General features: G+C 42.0%; 3 protein-coding genes across 4 annotated transcripts in view; 1 reads left to right on the plus strand and 2 right to left on the minus strand.

Moving 5' to 3' along the window:
• Positions 1 to 10,853, minus strand: part of LOC120043713 (zinc finger protein 883-like) — a 36,180-nt gene extending 25,327 nt beyond the window's left edge. For both annotated transcript variants that reach the window (XM_038988267.1, XM_038988265.1), the window contains exons 1-2: positions 10,627 to 10,853; positions 124 to 307 (exon numbers count right to left, since the gene is read on the minus strand). In XM_038988267.1, the coding sequence (XP_038844195.1) occupies positions 124 to 307; positions 10,627 to 10,635 (193 nt within the window). In that variant the 5' untranslated portion in view covers positions 10,636 to 10,853. The remainder of the gene's footprint in view (positions 1 to 123; positions 308 to 10,626) is intronic.
• The window catches only part of LOC120043725 (gastrula zinc finger protein XlCGF57.1-like), a 714,153-nt gene that overhangs the window by 626,095 nt on the left and 66,869 nt on the right, over positions 1 to 21,189 (plus strand). The window lies entirely within an intron of this gene.
• Positions 1 to 21,189, minus strand: part of LOC120043714 (zinc finger protein 260-like) — a 32,516-nt gene that overhangs the window by 1,872 nt on the left and 9,455 nt on the right. Inside the window, exons 2-3 of the mRNA XM_038988268.1 lie at positions 20,608 to 20,791; positions 14,795 to 16,505 (exon numbers count right to left, since the gene is read on the minus strand). Coding sequence (XP_038844196.1) covers positions 14,863 to 16,505; positions 20,608 to 20,791 — 1,827 coding nt within the window. The 3' untranslated portion in view covers positions 14,795 to 14,862. The remainder of the gene's footprint in view (positions 1 to 14,794; positions 16,506 to 20,607; positions 20,792 to 21,189) is intronic.

The raw sequence follows: 21,189 nt of genomic DNA on the forward strand, positions 1-21,189 counted from the left end.
GCTCCTCAGTTCACGAAACTGGATCGACAATTTACTAGCCACTGAGTGTATATTGTTTATCAATCAATTAACAGAAGTTACAGAAGCAGATTGTAGTCTCATCCACCCCCCCATTGTTCTTACTTGATGAAATCAAATCTCCATCTCCCTCCTCGTGTCCTTCTCTCACAGTTTCACTCTGCCCTGGTGTCTTCCTGCAGTCGACCAGCCGCACAGACACCCTCTTCAGACCCAGCAGGAAGGCGCTACCGGGAGAGTTGTGACACGGGGACTCCGGCAGGTTGGAGGGTGACGGACTAGCTCTGTTCTGGTGACCACAGGAAGTAAAGTACATAGAATATCATTAAACCAAACATTTTATTACTTTAGCTGTGCATTCTTATAATACCTCCTTTCTCATGAAATGTGTAATCATTCACTACTTTCCACAGATGTACAGTTTAAAAAACAGTCAGTTTTTTAAAATGTCAGTTTCATAGTTTCAGTATTCTTATACAGTACATACGTAGAAGAAACCATCAGATATTGGGGTATTGTAACATGTAGTAGAAACCTACAGTAAAAAGGTATTGGTGTAGCCTGGTGAGATTTCTGCCCCATGCAACATTGTTCAAGATCCACTTTTCTATGTGACTTATTACTGTAACAGCATCCTCATCTAAAATCATCAGCTTACAGCGTATCAACAACATCAAATCATATGTTATTTGTCACATACACATGGTTAGCAGATGTTAATGCGAGTGTAGCGAAATGCTTGTGCTTCTAGTTCCGACCACCATGCAGTAATATCTAACAAGTAATCTAACAATTTCACAACAACTACCTTATACACACAAGTGTAAAGGAATGAATAAGAATATGTACATAAAAATATATGGATGAGCGATGACCGAACGGCATAGGCAAGATGCAGTAGATGGTACAGTGTACAGTATATACATATGAGATGAGTAATGTAGGGTATGTAAACATTATATAAAGTGGCAATGTTTAAAGTGGCTAGTGATACATTTATTACATCCAATTATTAATTATTAAAGTGACTAGAGATTTGAGTGGCAGCAGCCACTCAATGTTAGTGATGGCTGTTTAACAGTCTGATGGCCTTGAGATAGAAGCTGTTTTTCAGTCTCTCAGTCCCAGCTTTGATGCACCTGTACTGACCTCGCCTTCTGGATGATAGCGGGGTGAACAGGCAGTGGCTCGGGTGGTTGTTGTCCTTGATGATCTTTTTGGCCTTCCTGTGACATCGGGTGGTGTAGGTGTCCCGGAGGGCAAGTAGCTTGCCCCCGGTGATGCGTTGTGCAGACCTCACTACCCTCTGGAGAGCCTTACGGTTGTGGGCGGAGCAGTTGCCGTACCAGACGGTGATACAGCCCGACAGGATGCTCTCGATTGTGCATCTGTAAAAGTTTGTGAGTGTTTTTAGTGGCGCTGTTGCGCCTTCTTCACCACGCTGTCTGTGTGGGTGGACCATTTCAGTTAGTCCATGATGTGAATGCCGAGGAACTTAAAACGTTTCACCTTCTCCACTGCTGTCCCGTCGATGTGGATAGGGGGGTGCTCCCTTTGTTGTTTTCTGATCATCTCTTTTATTTTCCTGACACCACACTCCGACGGCCCTCACCTCCTCTCTATAGACTGTCTTGTCGTTGTTGGTCATCAAGCCTACCACAGTAGTGTCGTCTGCAAACGTGATGATTGAGTTGGAGGCGTGCATGGCCACACAGTCATGGGTGAACAGGGAATACAGGAGAGGGCTGAGAACGCACCCTTGTGGGGCCCCAGTGTTGAGGATCAGCGGGGTGGAGATATTGTTTCCTACCCTCACCACCTGGGGGGCGGCCCGTCAAGAAGTCCAGGACCCAGTTGCACAGGGCGGGGTCGAGACCCAGGGTCTCGAGCTTAATGACGGGTTTGGAGGGTACTATGGTGTTAAATGCTGAGCTGTAGTCGATGAACAGCATTCTTACATAGGTTTACCTCTTGTCCAGATGGGTTAGGACAGTGCAGTGTGATTGCGATTGCGTCGTCTGTGGACCTATTGGGGCGGTAAGCAAATTGGAGTGGGTCTATGGTGTCAGGTAGGGTGGACGTGATATGATCCTTGACTAGTCTCTCAATGCACTTCATGATGACGGAAGTGAGTGCTACGGGGCGATAGTCATTTAGCTCAGTTACCTTAGCTTTCTTGGGAACAGGAACAGTGGTGGCCCTCTTGAAGCATGTGGGAACAGCAGACTGGGATAAGGATTGATTGAATATGTCCGTAAACACGCCAGCCAGCTGGTCTGCGCATGCTCTGAGGACGCGGCTAGGGATGCCGTCTGGGCCGGCAGCCTTGCGAGGGTTAACACGTTTAAATGTTTTACTCACATTGGCTGCGGTGAAGGAGAGCCCACGGAGGTTTTGGTAGCGGGCCGTGTCGGTGGCAATGTATTTTTCTCAAAGAAGTTGTTTACCTTGTCTGCGAGCAAGACATCGTGTTCTGTGATAGGGCTGGTTTTCTTTTTGTAGTCCGTGATTGACTGTAGACCCTGCCACATACCTCTTGTGTCTGAGCTGTTGAATTGCGACTCTACTTTGTCTTTATACTGACGCTTAGCTTGTTTGATTGCCTTGCGGAGGGAATAGCTACACTGTTTGTATTCGGTCATGTTTCCGGTCGCCTTGCCCTTATTTAAAGCAGTGGTTTGCGCTTTCAGTTTTGCGCGAATGCTGCCATCAATCCACAGTTTCTGGTTGGGGAAGGTTTGAATAGTCGCTATGGGCACTTGCAATTAAACTGGCTCACCGAATCAGCATATTCATCAATGTTATTGTCCGATGCTATGCGGAACATATCCCAGTCCACGTGATCGAAGCAGTCTTGAAACGTGGAATCAGATTTGTCGGACCAGCGTTGAACAGACCTGAGCACGGGCGTTTCCTGTTTTAGTTTCTGTCTATAGGCTGGGAGCAACAAAATGGAGTCGTGGTCAGATTTTCCGACAGGAGGGCGGGGGAGGGTTTTATATGCGTCGCGGAAGTTAGAGTAACAATGATCCAGGATTTTACCAGCCCGGTTGCGCATTCGATATGCTGGTAAAATTTAGGGAGCCTTGTTTTCAGATTAGCCTTGTTAAAATCCCCAGCTACAATAAATGCAGCCTCAGGATATGTGGTTTCCAGTTTACATAGAGTCCAATGAGGTTCTTTCAGGGCCGTCGATGTGTCTGCTTGGGGGGGGGGGGGGGGGATATACACGACTGTGATTATAATCAAAGAGAATTATCTTGGTAGATAATGCGGTCGGCATTTGATTGTAAGGAATTCTAGGTCAGGTGAACAAAAGGACTTGAGTTCCTGTATGTTGTCATGATCACACCACGTCTCGTTAATCATAAGGCATACACCCCCACCCATCTTCTTACCAGAGAGACGTTTGTTTCAGTCGGCGCGATGTGTGAAGAAACCAGGTGGCTGTACCGACTCTGATAACGTATCCCGAGTCAGCCATGTTTCCGTGAAACAAAGAACGTTACAATCTCTGAAAGGCAACCCTTGCTCGGATTTCGTCTACCTTGTTGTCAAGAGACTGGACATTGGCGAGTAGTATACTTGTGATATACGATGTGCCCGTCTACAGAGCCTGACCAGAAGACCGCTCCGTCTGCCCCTTCTGCGGCGCCGTTGTTTTGGGTCGCCGGCTGGGATCCGATCCATTGTCCTGGGTGGTGGACCAAACAGAGGATCCGCTTCGGGAAAGTCGTATTCCTGGTCGTAATGTTGGTAAGTTGACGTTGCTCTTATATCCAATAGTTCTTCCCGGCTGTATGTAATAAAACTTCAGATTTCCTGAGGTAACAATGTAAGAAATAATACATAAAAAAACTAAATACTGCATAGTTTCCTAAGAACGACAAGCGATGCGGCCATCTCTGTCGGTGCCGGAACATTCAGATAATGAGTGGAATAAACTGTAATTTACCAGCCAAGTATTTCAGCAGTACATTGTACACTACACCATCATTTTAAATGGTATTACAAAGTGACCCACTTTGCCCTACTGGCTGAAGAAGGATGATGTAGTATTTACAGCCATATCCATAAATTATTTGGTTTTACCTTAACCCTAAATTAAATGAATGTCAACTTATACAGTTTTCAAACTGTATGTAAACTCGACACTATACAATTTTGGTTTCGTAGTTCAGTTTTTAGCAATTTGATTAAATGATAGTTAAATGAATTGTTAACAAATGACAGGAAAATATTTTCAAAAGTAATCAATATGTTTTATACCAGTCATTTCCTTTCAAATCAGTGAATGGAAGTGAAAAAGTGCACACTTTAGGAGGATGGAAAGACAATTAGGGATTCGGTAACATAGTATCTAGATAGAAGTGGAGCTAGCGTGAGGGCCATGTGTGCTAAAAAAACAAAAAATACATGTAAGCCTACCAAAAAACAAACAAAAACATTATGTAACACTATAAAGAAATTGCTCCACCATTTCCTGGTTGCTACATTATTTATAGTTCGCCTAATTTCAGTTTGTGACAAAACAAGCAAGTATAGTGTATAGAATCATTGCAGCATCTAAACTGCTTTTAAATATATTTTCCATAACCCAAACTATTGTATTTTCAGCTGTTCGAAGCTTGTGTACAAAACCGAAAGTAAAAAGAATACAAATCAGTTTGTCACACATGAAATCAATCAATCATTAGTTAATTTCATCACACAGACGAGTCATTCATGCTTTGAAATGCAATCAAGCATTTTAGTTTTAAAACAAAGTAACAAAGGGAGCTTGGAATAATTAGCCTAAACAATAACTAAACGGCAATTCACTGACTGTTTTTAGTCTTTGCTGTAATAAAAGCTTAATATATTGTTCTTTAGAATAGACTCTGGTACACTTATAGCTGATTTTAGTTTACTTTATTCAAAGACATAGGGTGTGTCTATATATGGAAAAAATACCGTTGACATTTCAACCAATCGATTGGTCGAAAAAACAGACTACTCTCGGTCGACCAAGATCTTTTTAGTCAGGGACTTGCATAACTCCAAATACAGGTGTGTCAAGCTTTTAGTGTCATACCCAAGAATACTCGACGCTGTAATCGCAGCTTCAAAGTACTGAGTAAAGGGTCAGAATACTAAATAAAGTATGTTTATTTTTTATACATTTGCAAAAATGTCAAAAACCTGTTTTCACTTTGTCATTATGGGGTATAGTGTGTAGATTGATGAGTCAATAAACATTAAATTAATTTTAGAATAAGGCTGTAACGTAACAAAATGTGGGAAAAAGTGAAGGGGGTCGGAATACTTTCCAAATGCACTGTAGCTACCATATAGTGACCATTTGATTGAAAAAACATCGTATTGACTAAGTTTGTAGCTCCAACAGATTCTCACTTCCACGTGCACATTGTGTTAGGATTTATGTTTATGCACTATAGCCCGCTACCATATTGTTTGAAGAGGAATATTGTTTTGTTACACACACACAAACAAGACTGATCAACATAGAGGGACAGGCTATACAAGCTGTGGTCAATCTGGAGAGGGGAGGGGTGCATATCTCTAAGCCAACCAGGGGGGTAGGGCACTGGACAATACCATATTAGGAACTGTTTGAGTGTAGAATCGACGGAGACACAAGACGGATCTAATCTACCCAACAACCAGATGCGGACAGAGGAGACCACCAAGGGACTTGGACAAGTCCGAGTGCCAGCATAGGCTGAGCAAAGTTTAAACCGCGCTCAGCCTCTACTATGATAGGCCAACGGACGAGTTGGAACTAAAGCTGTTATAGTATAAAAACTGTTATTTGAGTACATTCCACAGTTCTCTGTTCTACCCTGCGCGGAGATACAGTGAACCCGTATACAGTGATCCCTCGCCACTTCGCGGTTCACTTATCGCGGATTCGCTATTTCGCGGATTTTCATAATGCATTTTTTTTTTTTTTTGGTGCATTGTGCTCTGCATTCTGATTCGCTAAAAACTCACTCCCGCTTCTTGTATCAAAACATGCTACGAATTGTGCTATCATTTTGTCGTCTCGTGCAGTTATGTGTACGTACATAAAACAGCTTGGCAAATTTACATTAAGTTGGCCAAATTATCTTGTAATTTCGAACATCTCCTAAACCCATAATGTCGACGAAACGGCCTACACGTGAGTCACTGTATTTGTATACATGTAATAGTTGCTAATTGTAAAAAAAAAAAAAAGTTTTCTATTTCGCGGATTTCACTTATCGCGGGTCATTTTCGGAACGTAACCCCCGCGATAAACGAGGGATTACTGTATACGAAAATTGCATTTACCATTTATCGCTTGAGTTTAATTAAAATACTTAAAGTATATTCGGTGACTCTGAATGACATTTTGTCCTGATACCAGATTTGAACTGACGCAAATCTCTTTCAATTGTCGTCCATTAGCAACCAACGATGAGCTCCTTTTTTGTAGCATTTCTGACATCTTTTCAGCCGGATCTCCGAGTTATATTCAAACGGGTCAGCAACTCTGTTGCTCTGGAACAATACAGTTACTATTAGCTAAAATTTGCTTATTTGTCCAAAGTCCAGCAGTTGGCCTCTGTAGCTAGCTAGGTAACACCAGTCAGCTGAAAGCTAGCTAGCTAATGAACGGGCAAAGAAAGGTAGCTAGCTATATTTGTTTAAGGAAGGTTTGATACATATATAACAAAGCCATTCGGCAGGTAAAGCCAGACAACAGCTGACCTAGACACATAAGGAAGCTAATGATAGCTAATTCACTTCCAAATGCCAGTCCTACATTTTTCCACAAAACATAGCTAGCTAGCTAACATCAGTTCAAAACCAACACAAAACGTTGGGCAAATTGCCATGCTGCTAGCTTACAATGCATGCAATGCAATTGGCTTTTGCAACACTAGCTAGTTCTATAGTCCAAGCTATGGTAAGAGCTAGGCATTTGACAGGCTTCATTCTTTTTACAGCTCCGATCTGGATGGGGGACTAGCCCATGTGTAGGATATTTGTCAACAACTCTGCAGTGCACGCTGTTCCAGCTGTGTGGTGCTTGGGTTGGGGAACGGGGCTAATGCCCCCGAAACCACCGAGGTAAAGTTGGTTTTATATTCAGACATTCGACAGACATTCGACAAAAGCCATTTAAATTCACCATTTGTCACAGAAACATCAAACTATGTATGATGTATTCTATAAATGTCTAACATACGTTTACAACATTGGTTTCGAGGAAAAATTCAAGGTTTGATTTGATAGAAATACATAATATATAAAATGCCATTTCAAGCGGTATAAATGAATAACGTTTTCACTGATTATGACAGAATCATCAAACTAGGTATTATTTATTCTATAAATGTCTAGTATACTTTTACAACCTTTGTTTGGAGGAAACATTCCAGTTTTGATTTGATAGAGGGCATGTAGTCTGTCTATATTTATATATTACCATGGGTATTGAAAGATACTAGAGGGTGGATAACAAAAAATCCACTAATAGAAGAAGTGGACAGTACATGTTTTGTTGTTGGGCTAAATGTTTACATTATGATTTGTCTCTGAACTGTATGTGAACCCCTCTGCAATCTACTGGCACTAATCATTAAAACCTAGGACTTCAACCAGGCATAAAAATGTGGTCCTCTTTTTTTTCTTCCAGTCTTCAATATGAAGCAAGACTGCTCAATGTGTGCTTTGCATCATCCAGAGAAAACTGAAGGTCATCTGACCAACTGGGTTTGTCTTTGTGTAATATAACAGTAGGCTCATGTAGTTTCATCCTTCAAGACATTTAGAAGTATGAAACTTTGTCTTGAAACTTTATTGTAATGTTTGATATTACAACATTAAAGTGTGATACCTTTTTTCCCAAAATGTCTGCCTTTATGACTATACGATTTATATTGCCTGAATACTCAACGATGATTAACTTCTGTCAGGGTTGTGGTCAAATGCATGTCATTTAAAGTCAATTTAGCAATTGAACAAAAATCCAATTCAATTTGAAAATGTTCCTGATTCCAAAGCATGTAACATAATTTGGGTATTCCAGAACTGTAATTTACATGTAAATCAACATAACCCTGTTTTATGTTTTTAATACTGCAGATAGAATGCTCTGTGTGCCAGAGATGGTACCATTCAGCTTGTCTGGGGATGACAAAGAAGTACTTCAACAAAGCCAAAATAGAAAATGATTGGAAGGGGCCTCTTTGCTGTTAAATTAGAGACATATAAATAAATAACTGTTGTGCCTTTTAACTACTTTAAAATGTGGAACTGTTGCACTAAAAATGCAAACATTGATTTGGCATACAATTTAAGATGGTAAACATTGTCTGACTTCATATAGAACAAATTGCACTTGAACATTTCTTTAAAGTTATTGCAAATAAGTGTAACGGTTTTCTTCCTGGGATGAAGGAGAGGACCAAAACGCAGCGCGGCTAGTGTTCAACATGATTTAATAAAGAATATATGAGAACACTACAAACAACAAAACAAGAAATGTGAAAACCGAAACAGTCCTATCTGGTGCAGAACACAAAGACAGAAGACAACCACCCACAATCCCCAACACAAAACAAGCCACCTATATATAATTCTCAATCAGGGACAACGATAGACAGCTGCCTCTGATTGAGAACCATATTAGGCTGAACACAGAAACAGACAAACTAGACACACAACATAGAATGCCCACCCAGCTCACGTCCTGACCAACACTAAACAAGCAAAACACACAAGAACTATGGTCAGGACGTGACAATAAGTGCATATTTTTCACTTTTTTCTGTGACAATCACTGAATTAGTTATTGAATTATTCATCTTTAATATATATTTGAGATTTTATGTATTTCTATCAAATCAAAAGTGGAATTATTCCTCAAAACAAAGGTTGTAAAAGTATGCTTGACATTTGTAGAATAAATCATATCTAGTTTGATGCTTCTATGACAAACGGTGAATTAGTTATTGATTTATACCGCTTTAAATGGCTTTTGGCGAATGTCTGTTGAATGTCCGAATATAAAACCACCTTTACCGCGGTCCCGAAACCCTGATTATTTAAATCTATAAGATGCACAACTGCAACTTTTTTAGGCTAGAGGCAAGCTGTAAAAGGCACAAGGAAGATAAGCCTCTATTGTACATGGGGATTTCTTTGTTTAGTATCAATGGCTGAGTTATATGACCTTAAGGTACACAACCTTTAATTCAATGACAACCATTTTCCTTAGCTTTCAATGGGAAGTGAGACCGTCACAATTAATTGAGCTATTCACCTAGTGAAAGCTGGAGACAATTACCTTTGACTATCCATGGTCAATTCTAAACATACTTCAACAGTTAGTTCAAAACTGATTTTAGCTATTAGAGCGCAACAGCCAGCAGACTGTATATTCTCATTTTAATCTGACGTCTAGAATTTGTAACAGAAATTCTGAATCCAGATGTCTTTGTTCCAATGTTTTTTCAAGTTCAAATGTAATAAACGATATATCAAAACTATTTTATTTTAGACATATATGATATTGGGATTACTCTGAATATCACACATGGACATTTCCTATGGCCGGATATGGAATCATTCAATATCCTGAGGTATGTGACACCCTATTTTCTCTCTTCATGTTGATCAATACTGACTGTATACATTGCATATCTGTGTTTTCTCAGCACATTCAAGACATGAAGCTTCTCTTGTTTGAGGTCCATATATTAATCTTGATATGCTGAAAATAAGGAGCATTTCTGAGTTTTCAGCAAAGGCTCAATAATTAGACAAATATGAAATTCATTATTTTATTCAAATAATTTCTGGATTCCCTCCTGATATCATACATGGTATGGCCAGATATTGACTCATTCTATATCATGAGATGGGCCTATGAGGACATCTTATTTTCTCAATATGATGACAAATACTGACAGTAGGCCTACATGGTATATTTTCTCAGCACATACAATGCATATGCTCTTGACTGAGGTCCACATCAGGATCTTGATATGCTAAATAAGGACCATTTCTGATGCTTATTTGCGCTGAGAACACGCTCAATAATTTGACTAATATTAACTCCATATAATTCTTCGACACTAGCTATAATTGTTGTATTACCTCTGCTTAAAGACCCGGGAAAACACAAGCTAAAAGCACCATAACTGGTAGCCTGGCAACAATAATCACCTATTTTCAACTGCCTTTTTAATTTGGGCGCCACAAATTAGTGTGTAAACGGTGTGTGTGGTCAAACTGACACCTCAAAGAAGTTAACCGGTGCCTTCAAAGCCTCTCAATGGCCAATATATAGCATCAGCAATCCAGGGTTTATATACATCATTGGTGTAGCCGATGCCTAATTATTTCTCCCTGGTTCTGACTTGACCTGCTGCTGGTTGCGCATTGCCTTGTATCATCAATCTGTGTGCGATGAGCTAGTAGGCTACTTGGCTGAAATTACCACCATGGTTTCTTTTGTCCTGCTGTTCAAATCGAACTCATGGATGTGGAAGATCACACGTGAAAACTGGATCTAGACATTTTATACACCACAATAGGTATACAGTACTATTAATAAAAGTCAACCAAACTTACCCGGTCCATCGTGGAAGCTGACGTTACTGTAATGTTTTAAAAAATAAAAAACGACACTAAATGTGTACGCTACAGTTACTTTCTTTGTCACAACGTTCAGATAAAGAAAAGCTCGACCACAACTTTATAAATATCAAAACTCCATTTTAGTTGTGACAAATGAGCGTCTCATGTAGACTAATTTTATACTAGAAACATCCTGCAAAAGCCTGTGAAATGTATTTGGATTGAGGATGGTAACAAAGTACTTCCTGTTGATGCTTTTCAGCTTCTTCTGTGGTGTTTAAGAGGTGCCGCCACCTACTGTACATAGTCATCAACATCTCTCTTCAAGTGGGTGAGGCGGTTTAGGGAGTCATTATGCTAGAAAATACTTTTGTATTATATCATGAATCTATTTAAACTGTACATTACATGTTTCACTGTTTTAGAATCATCCTGAATGATAGTAAATGCATTATGTCCACGTGTGGTTGTATTGTTTTTATATTTGCAAATAAAATCTAAAATCACAAATCTAAGGTATTTATAGAAACAACAAAAACATCTTGGTTAGAGAAATTCTTTGCTATTGTCTTTCAAATTAGCTCATGGCTAGATGCCTTTATAGGGCGTGTAGCGGTTCTCTGAATGGAAGACGCAAAAGCTTCCCGCCAAGGGCTTAAAGCGGTCTTAGGGGTGCAGACTAAGAAACTTCTATTCGATCAAATAAACCTCACATAGCAAATAAGCCATTCGTTTTTTGATTGACCAAATTCAACACATTTTCATTGACCTCCACACAAAAACTCCTTGACTGGTGGAGCGAAAAAACGTCACCTGCTGGAAGGCGACAGATTTTCCCTCGAGTTGGGCCTCTCTCTTTGCCTCTTCTCTGACTCATGAGCGTCCACATATGTTTTATTGGCTGAGGCCCAGTAAGTGTCCTCGTAAATAAATACCGATTAGCGCTGCACCATCCTTGCGGTGAAACAGTAAAGTCCGATGTATGTTCAATCCGACATCTGCAGTGGCCATACAGCATTTACGGCGATGCAACCTTGGCAGAAGTCAGGACATTCATACTTGCTGCGCTTCACGGAGCAGAGCTGTTGTGAAGGAAGGGGTCTTCTTCTTCTTTGGTATTATGACGGTCTGCAAACAATTGTTATAGATGCACGACTCCAAATGATTTGCCTATTTATCAGCCTACTATTCCGTAATGAATAGAAATAATGATAACAGGGCAGAAATTCCTTACACTTTCTGTATATGTTCATACAAGTGACCACAGGAAACTTCTTTGATCAGAGGTTAGTTTGTTTAATAAGGTTTGCAACCCGGAGTTTACACTTACAGCAATTTACAAACAAGACACTCAGTTCTCAAGATGGTGTTTTCTCTTTTTATCCCCTACTATGGTTCACCCCACCCAGGGTGACATCCCTTAACTTTAATACAATATAAACTAATAATGAATAGTTGCTAATACAAAGATGTTTCTGCTAGGCGGAGTTCAGCTTATTGTTATTTGCAGTTTCCCAATCCTCCTTCCTCTTGCCTGACCGAGCCCCCTGTCTCATTGACTATAAGAACTACAGATGAATTGTTAATTAAAAAAATATTAAATCAATGCATGTGTCTATAACTGAGTGCTTGTTTGTGTAAGAGTACAAGTGCATAGGTTTGTGTGTGTGTGTTTGTAATTGGTGGAAGGTGGTATGTGCATTAACATTAGTGAAGTAACACATAAAACATTGGTTTAGGTGTTATTACATGATCGGTTTAAGTTATTACATTATTCATTAAAAAAAGTTGTTACCTGATACCAATAACTTATTACATTAAGTGGAAAAGGTTATTACGACAACAATTCAACATTTTATCATATTAACCAACAAGATATTACATTTACCGGTTTTATTACATTATAAATCTAAAAGTTATTACATTAACCGTTGTTACAAGACACAGTTTACATAGTTCTTGCCTTGAACTCATGGAAATAATTATCCAATATATTATGGATTAGATTTAAGATCATTTTAATCAATACAGATTTATAAAATACACAATTTAAGTGATAACTTGTTGTTTAGAAGATAATGTATTGATCAATTGAATACATGCATATACACCTATTGTTGAAACATTATTCTACATAATGACATTTCATAATAATAGTATCATGAGTATATGAAAGAAGATACAATTATCAACATCCCTCCCACACACACACACACACACACACACACAGGTTCCCTATAACATTTCCTATGATAACATTTATCCATTTAGATCAATGTGTGATATTACATAGACACAGGGGAGACCTGATCCTAGATCAGAGCTGCATATTATGCTGCACAGAGGTTACCATGGTGATCAGACTGAGGCAACTGTTTAAGAATGGGAGATGGATATGACTGTTCACTGGATGTTTTCTATAGAGCCTTTATTTATGGATCTGGAACCGGTTCCAGAAGGGAGGGAGATGAAATACAGCAAGTTTGTGCTTTCTGGTGTTTTCTCATTGGCCCTAAATAAACAAAGCTCTTCCCACATAGACAGACATACAGTGAGGGAAAAAAGTATTTGATCCCCTGCTGATTTTGTACGTTTGCCCACTGACAAAGAAATGATCAGTCTATAATTTTAATGGTAGGTTTATTTGAACAGTGAGAGACAGAATATCAACAAAAAAATCCAGAAAAACGCATGTCAAAAATGTTATGAATTGATTTGCATTTTAATGAGGGAAATAAGTATTTGACCCCTCTGCAAAACATGACTTAGTACTTGGTGGCAAAACCCTTGTTGGCAATCACAGAGGTCAGACGTTTCTTGTAGTTGGCCACCAGGTTTGCACACATCTCAGGAGGGATTTTGTCCCACTCCTCTTTGCAGATCTTCTTCAAGTCATTAAGGTTTCGAGGCTGACGTTTGGCAACTCGAACCTTCAGCTCCCTCCACAGATTTTCTATGGGATTAAGGTCTGGAGACTGGCTAGGCCACTCCAGGACCTTAATGTGCTTCTTCTTGAGCCACTCCTTTGTTGCCTTGGCCGTGTGTTTTGGGTCATTGTCATGCTGGAATACCCATCCACGACCCATTTTCAATACCCTGGCTGAGGGAAGGAGGTTTTCACCCAAGATTTGACGGTACATGGCCCCGTCCATCGTCCCTTTGATGCGGTGAAGTTGTCCTGTCCCTTTAGCAGAAAAACACCCCCAAAGCATAATGTTTCCACCTCCATGTTTGACGGTGGGGATGGTTTCTTGGGGTCATAGGCAGCATTCCTCCTCCTCCAAACACGGCAAGTTGGGTTGATGCCAAAGAACTCCATTTTGGTCTCATCTGACCACAACACGTTCACCCAGTTGTCCTCTGAATCATTCAGATGTTCATTGGCAAAATTCAGACGGGCATGTATATGTGCTTTCTTGAGCAGGGGGACCTTGCGGGCGCTGCAGGATTTCAGTCCTTCACGACATAGTGTGTTACCAATTGTTTTCTTGATGACTATGGTCCCAGCTGCCTTGAGATCATTGACAAGATCCTCCTGTGTAGTTCTGGGCTGATTCCTCACCGTTCTCATGATCATTGCAACTTCACAAGGTGAGATCTTGCATGGAGCCCCAGGCTGAGGGAGATTGACATGTCTTTTGTGTTTCTTCCATTTGCAAATAATCACAGAAACTGTTGTCACCTTCTCACCAAGCTGCTTGGCGATGGTCTTGTAGCCCATTCCAGCCTTGTGTAGGTCTACAATCTTGTCCCTGACATCCTTGGAGAGCTCTTTGGTCTTGGCCATGGTGGAGAGTTTGGAATCTGATTGATTGATTGCTTCTGTGGACAGGTATCTTTTATACAGGTAAGAAACTGAGATTAGGAGCACTCCCTTTAAGAGTGTGCTCCTAATCTCCGTTCGTTACCTGTATGAAAGACACCTGGGAGCCAGAAATCTTTTTGATTGAGAAGGGGTCAAATACTTATTTCCCTCATTAAAATGCAAATCAATTTATAACATTTTTGACATGCATTTTTCTGGATATTTTTGTTGTTATTCTGTCTCTCACTGTTCAAATAAACCTACCATTAAAATTATAGACTGATAATTTCTTTGTCAGTGGGCAAACGTACAAAATCAGCAGGGGATCAAATACTTTTTTCCCTCACTGTAAGCTTCCTTCTCCAGTGTGTGTTCACTGGTGTGAATAAAGGGTCCATAACTGACTGAAACAATTCCCACACTGATCACAGATATAAGGCTTCTTTCTCACCAGCGTGTGTTAGCTTGTGTGATTTCAGGGTCCCTGACTGATTAAAGCTCTTCCCACACTGATCACAGCTATAAGGTTTCTCTCCAGTGTGTGTTCGCCGGTGTCTAGTCAGGGTGGAACCTGAAGCAAAGCTCTTCCCACACTGATCACAGCTATAAGGCTTCTCTCCAGTGTGTGTTCGCTGGTGTATAGTCAGGGTGGAAGCTAGAGCAAAGGTCTTCCCACACTGATCACAGCTATAAGGCTTCTCTCTAGTGTGTGTTTGCTGGTGTGCAGTCAGGGTGGAAGCTAGAGCAAAGCTCATCCCACACTGATCACAGCTATGAGGCTTATCTCCTGTGTGTAGTCGCTGGTGTGTAGTCAGGGAGGAAACTGCAACAAAGCTCTTCCCACACTGATCACAGCTATAAGGCTTCTCTCCAGTGTGTGTTCGGTGGTGTGCAGTGAGGGTGGAAGCTAGAGCAAAGCTCATCCCACACTGATCACAGCTATAAGGCTTCTCTCCAGTGTGTGTTCGGTGGTGTGCAGTGAGGGTGGAAGCTAGAGCAAAGCTCATCCCACACTGATAACAGCTAAAAGGCTTCTCTCCAGTGTGTGTTCGGTGGTGTGCAGTCAGGGTGGAAGCTTGAGCAAAGCTCTTCCCACACTGATCACAGCTATAAGGCTTCTCTCCAGTGTGTGTTCGCTGGTGTGAATTCAGGTTATCTGATTGAGCAAAGCTCTTTCCACACTGACCACAGCTATAAGGCTTCTCTCCAGTGTGTATGCGCTGGTGTCTAGTTAGTTTTTCTGATCGAGCAAAGCTCTTCCCACACTGATCACAGCTATAAGGCTTCTCTCCTGTGTGTATTCGCAGGTGTATAGTTAGTTTTTCTGATACAGCAAAGCTCTTCCCACACTGATCACAGCTATAAGGCTTCTCTCCAGTGTGTGTTCGCTGGTGTACAGTCAGGGAGGAAACTACAGTAAAGCTCTTCCCACACTGACCACAGCTATAAGGCTTCTCTCCTGTGTGTACACGCTGGTGTATGGTTAGGTGTTGTGATAAAGCAAAGCTCTTTCCACACTGACCACAGCTATAAGGCTTCTCTCCAGTGTGTACACGCTGGTGTATGGTTAGTTTTTCTGATCGAGCAAAGCTCTTCCCACACTGATCACAGCTATAAGGCTTCTCTCCTGTGTGTATTTTCTGGTGTGTAGTCAGGTGGCCTGAATTATTGAAGCTCTTTCCACACTGATCACAGCTATAAGGCTTCTCTCCTGTGTGTACACGCTGGTGTATGGTTAAGGCTCCTGCACTAACAAAGATTTTCCCACAATCAAGACAGAGGTAAGGCTTCTCCCCTGTATGAATTCTTACATTAGATTTGAAGGTGTTAGATGCAGCAAAACTCTTCCCACACTGATCACAGTGAATAATGAAGCCACTCTGGCTTGTGAAACTCTTCCCACAGTCAGAGCAGCAGTAGTGATGTTTCTTCCCTGTACGTCCCTGCTGGTGTTTCTTGAGATGTTCTGATCTGGAGACACTCTTCTCTGTCTCGTCAGCAACAGGATGTTGTTGAGGCTCCCCAGATGATAAGCCCCTCCCACTGAGAGAACAACGGTGTGTGTCCCCTGTGAAACAAAGACATTGAATAACTAGGTTTTGGAAATACAGGTCCATAAATAGTATTATTTTTGTGAAAATGATTTGTTATTTAGCAGACGCTCTTATCCAGAGCGACTTACAGGAGAATTTTTATTTTTTATTTATTTATTTATTTCACCTTTATTTAACCAGGTAGGCTAGTTGAGAACAAGTTCTCATTTGCAACTGCGACCTGGCCAAGATAAAGCATAGCAGTGTGAACAGACAACACAGAGTTACACATGGAGTAAACAATAAACAAGTCAATAACATGGTAGAAAAAAAGAGAATCTATATACAATGTGTGCAAAAGGCATGAGGTAGGCAATAAATCGAATAATTACAATTTAGCAGATTAACATTGGAGTGATAAATCATCAGATGATCATGTGCAAGAAGAGATACTGGTGTGCAAAAGAGCAGAAAAGTAAATAAATAAAAGCAGTATGGGGGGTGAGGTAGGTAAATTGGGTGGGTAGTTTACAGATGGACTATGTACAGCTGCAGCGATCGGTTAGCTGCTCGGATAGCAGATTTTTAAAGTTGTTGAGGGAGATAAAAGTCTCCAACTTCAGAGATTTTTGCAATTCGTTCCAGTCGCAGGCAGCAGAGAACTGGAAGGAAAGGCGTCCAAATGAGGTTTTGGCTTTAGGGATGATCAGTGAGATACACCTGCTGGAGCGCGTGCTGCGGGTGGGTGTAGCCATCGTGACCAGTGAACTGAGATAAGGCGGCACTTTACCTAGCATAGCCTTGTAGATGACCTGGAGCCAGTGGGTCTGACGACGAACATGTAGCGAGGGCCAGCCGACTAGGGCATACAGGTCGCAGTGGTGGGTCGTATAAGGTGCTTTAGTAACAAAACGAATGGCACTGTGATAAACTGCATCCAGTTTGCTGAGTAGAGTATTGGAAGCTATTTTGTAGATGACATCGCCGAAGTCGAGGATCGGTAGGATAGTCAGTTTTACTAGGGTAAGTTTGGCGGCGTGAGTGAAGGAGGCTTTGTTGCGGAATAGAAAGCCGATTCTTGATTTGATTTTGGATTGGAGATGTTTGATATGAGTCTGGAAGCAGAGTTTGCAGTCTAGCCAGACACCTAGGTACTTATAGATGTCCACATATTCTAGGTCGGAACCGTCCAGGGTGGTGATGCTAGTCGGGCGTGCGGGTGCAGGCAGCGAACGGTTGAAAAGCATGCATTTGGTTTTACTAGCGTTTAAGAGCAGTTGGAGGCCACGGAAGGAGTGTTGTATGGCATTGAAGCTCGTTTGGAGGTTAGATAGCACAGTGTCCAAGGAAGGGCCGGAAGTACAGTGGGGAGAACAAGTACTGGTTGGTAGGTGATCAAATACTTATGTCATGCAATAAAATGCAAATTAATTACTTAAAAATCATACAATGTGATTTTCTGGATTTTTGTTTTAGATTCCGTCTCTCACAGTTGAAGTGTACCTATGATAAAAATTACAGACCTCTACATGCTTTGTAAGTAGGAAAACCTGCAAAATCGGCAGTGTATCAAATACTTGTTCTCCCCACTGTATATAGAATGGTGTCGTCTGCGTAGAGGTGGATCAGGGAATCGCCCGCAGCAAGAGCAACATCATTGATGTATACAGAGAAAAGAGTCGGCCCGAGAATTGAACCCTGTGGTACCCCCATAGAGACTGCCAGAGGACCGGACAACATGCCCTCCGATTTGACACACTGAACTCTGTCTGCAAAGTAGTTGGTGAACCAGGCAAGGCAGTCATTAGAAAAACCGAGGCTACTGAGTCTGCCGATAAGAATATGGTGATTGACAGAGTCGAAAGCCTTGGCCAGGTCGATGAAGACGGCTGCACAGTAATGTCTTTTATCGATGGCGGTTATGATATCGTTTAGTACCTTGAGCGTGGCTGAGGTGCACCCGTGACCGGCTCGGAAACCGGATTGCACAGCGGAGAAGGTACGGTGGGATTCGAGATGGTCAGTGATCTGTTTGTTGACTTGGCTTTCGAAGACCTTAGATAGGCAGGGCAGGATGGATATAGGTCTGTAACAGTTTGGGTCCAGGGTGTCTCCCCCTTTGAAGAGGGGGATGACCGCGGCAGCTTTCCAATCCTTGGGGATCTCAGATGATACGAAGGAGAGGTTGAACAGGCTGGTAATAGGGGGTGCGACAATGGCGGCGGACAGTTTCAGAAATAGGGGGTCCAGATTGTCAAGCCCAGCTGATTTGTATGGGTCCAGGTTTTCCAGCTCTTTCAGAACATCTGCTATCTGGATATGGGTAAAGGAGAAGCTGGGGAGGCTTGGGCGAGTAGCAGCGGGGGGGGCGGGGCTGTTGGCCAAGGTTGGAGTCGCCAGGAGGAAGGCATGGCCAGCCATTGAGAAATGTTTGTTGAAATTTTCGATTATCACGGACTTATCAGTGGTGACCGTGTTACCTAGCCTCAGTGCAGTGGGCAGCTGGGAGGAGGTGCTCTTGTTTTCCATGGACTTTACAGTATCCCAGAACTTTTTGGAGTTAGAGCTACAGGATGCAAATTTCTGCTTGAAAAAGCTGGCCTTTGCTTTCCTGACTGACTGCGTGTATTGGTTCCTGACTTCCCTGAACAGTTGCATATCGCGGGGGCTCTTCGATGCTATTGCAGTTCGCCACAGGATGTTTTTGTGCTGGTCGAGGGCAGTCAGGTCTGGAGTGAACCAAGGGCTATATCTGTTCTTGGTTCTGCATTTTTTGAACGGAGCATGCTTGTCTAATATGGTGAGGAAGTAACTTTTAAAGAATGACCAGGCATCCTCAACTGACGGGATGAGGTCAATATCCTTCCAGGGTACCCGGGCCAGGTCGATTAGAAAGGCCTGCTCGCAGAAGTGTTTTAGGGAGCGTTTGACAGTGATGAGGGGTGGTCGTTTGACCGCGGACCCGTGGCGGATACAGGCAATGAGGCAGTGATCGCTGAGATCTTGATTGAAGACAGCAGAGGTGTATTTAGAGGGCAGGTTGGTCAGGATAATGTCTATTAGGGTGCCCATGTTTACGGATTTAGGGTTGTACCTGGTGGGTTCCTTGATGATTTGTGTGAGATTGAGGGCATCAAGCTTGGATTGTAGGACTGCCGGGGTGTTAAGCATATCCCAGTTTAGGTCACCTAACAGAACAAACTCTGAAGCTAGATGGGGAGCGATCAATTCACAGATGGTGTCCAGGGCACAGCTGGGAGCTGAGGGGGGTCGGTAGCAGGCGGCAACAGTGAGAGACTTATTTCTGGAGAGATTAATTTTTAAAATTAGAAGTTCGAACTGTTTGGGCATAGACCTGGAAAGTATGACAGAACTTTGCAGGCTATCTCTGCAGTAGATTGCAACTCCTCCCCCTTTGGCAGTTCTATCTTGACGGAAAGTGTTATAGTTGGGTATGGAAATCCCAGAATTTTTGGTGGCCTTCCTAAGCCAGGATTCGGACACGGCAAGGACATCAGGGTTGGCAGAGTGTGCTAAAGCGGTGAGTAAGGCAAACTTAGGGAGGAGGCTTCTGATGTTGACATGCATGAGGCCAAGGCTTTTTCGATCACAGAAGTCAACAAATGAGGGTGACTGGGGACATGCAGGGCCTGGGTTTACCTCCACATCACCCGAGGAACAGAGGAGTAGTAGGATGAGGGTGCGGCTAAAGGCTATCAAAACTGGTCGCCTAGAGCGTTGGGGACAAAGAATAAAAGGAGCAGATTTATGGGCGTGGTAGAATAGATTCTGGGCATAATGTGCAGACAGGGGTATGGTGGGGCACGGGTACAGCGGAGGCAAGCCCAGGCACTGAATCAGGGTTAAGTACCTTGCTCAAGAGCACAGACAGATGGTTTTACCTAGTTGGCTCAGAGATTCAAACCAGCAACCTTGCGATTACTGGCATTAACCACTAGGCTACCTGCCTCCCTCTTCAATAAATACACTCTATGGCCAGTTTATTAGGAACATGCTCCTCCGTTCACGAAACTGGATCGACAATTTACTGGCCACTGAGTGTATATTGTTTATCAATCAATTAACAGAAGTTACAGAAGCAGATTGTAGTCTCATCCACCCCCCCATTGTTCTTACTTGATGAAATCAAATCTCCATCTCCCTCCTCGTGTCCTTCTCTCACAGTTCCACTCTGCCCTGGTGTCTTCCTGCAGTCGACCAGCCGCACAGACACCCTCTTCAGACCCAGCAGTAAGGTGCTACCAGGAGAGTTGTGACCAGGGGACTCCGGCAGGTTGGAGGGTGACGGACTAGCTCTGTTCTGGTGACCACAGGAAGTAAAGTACATAGAATATCATTAAACCAAACATTTGATTACTTTAGCTGTGCATTCTTATAATACCTCCTTTCTCCTGAAATGTGTAATCATTCACTACTTTCCACAGATGTACAGTTTAAAAAACAGTCAGTTTTTTAAAATGTCAGTCTCATAGTTTCAGTATTCTTATACAGTACATACGTAGAAGAAACCATCAGATTTAGGGGTATTGTGGCATGTAGTAGAAACCTACAGTAAAAAGGTATTGGTGTAGCCTGGTGAGATTTCTGCCCCATGTAACATTGTTCAAGATCCACTTTTCTATGTGACGTATTACTGTAACAGCATCCTCATCTAAAATCATCAGCTTACAGCGTATCAACAACATCAAATCAAATGTT

The sequence above is a fragment of the Salvelinus namaycush genome, chromosome 3, assembly GCF_016432855.1.
Source record: "Salvelinus namaycush isolate Seneca chromosome 3, SaNama_1.0, whole genome shotgun sequence".
NCBI classification, from domain to species: domain Eukaryota; kingdom Metazoa; phylum Chordata; class Actinopteri; order Salmoniformes; family Salmonidae; genus Salvelinus; species Salvelinus namaycush.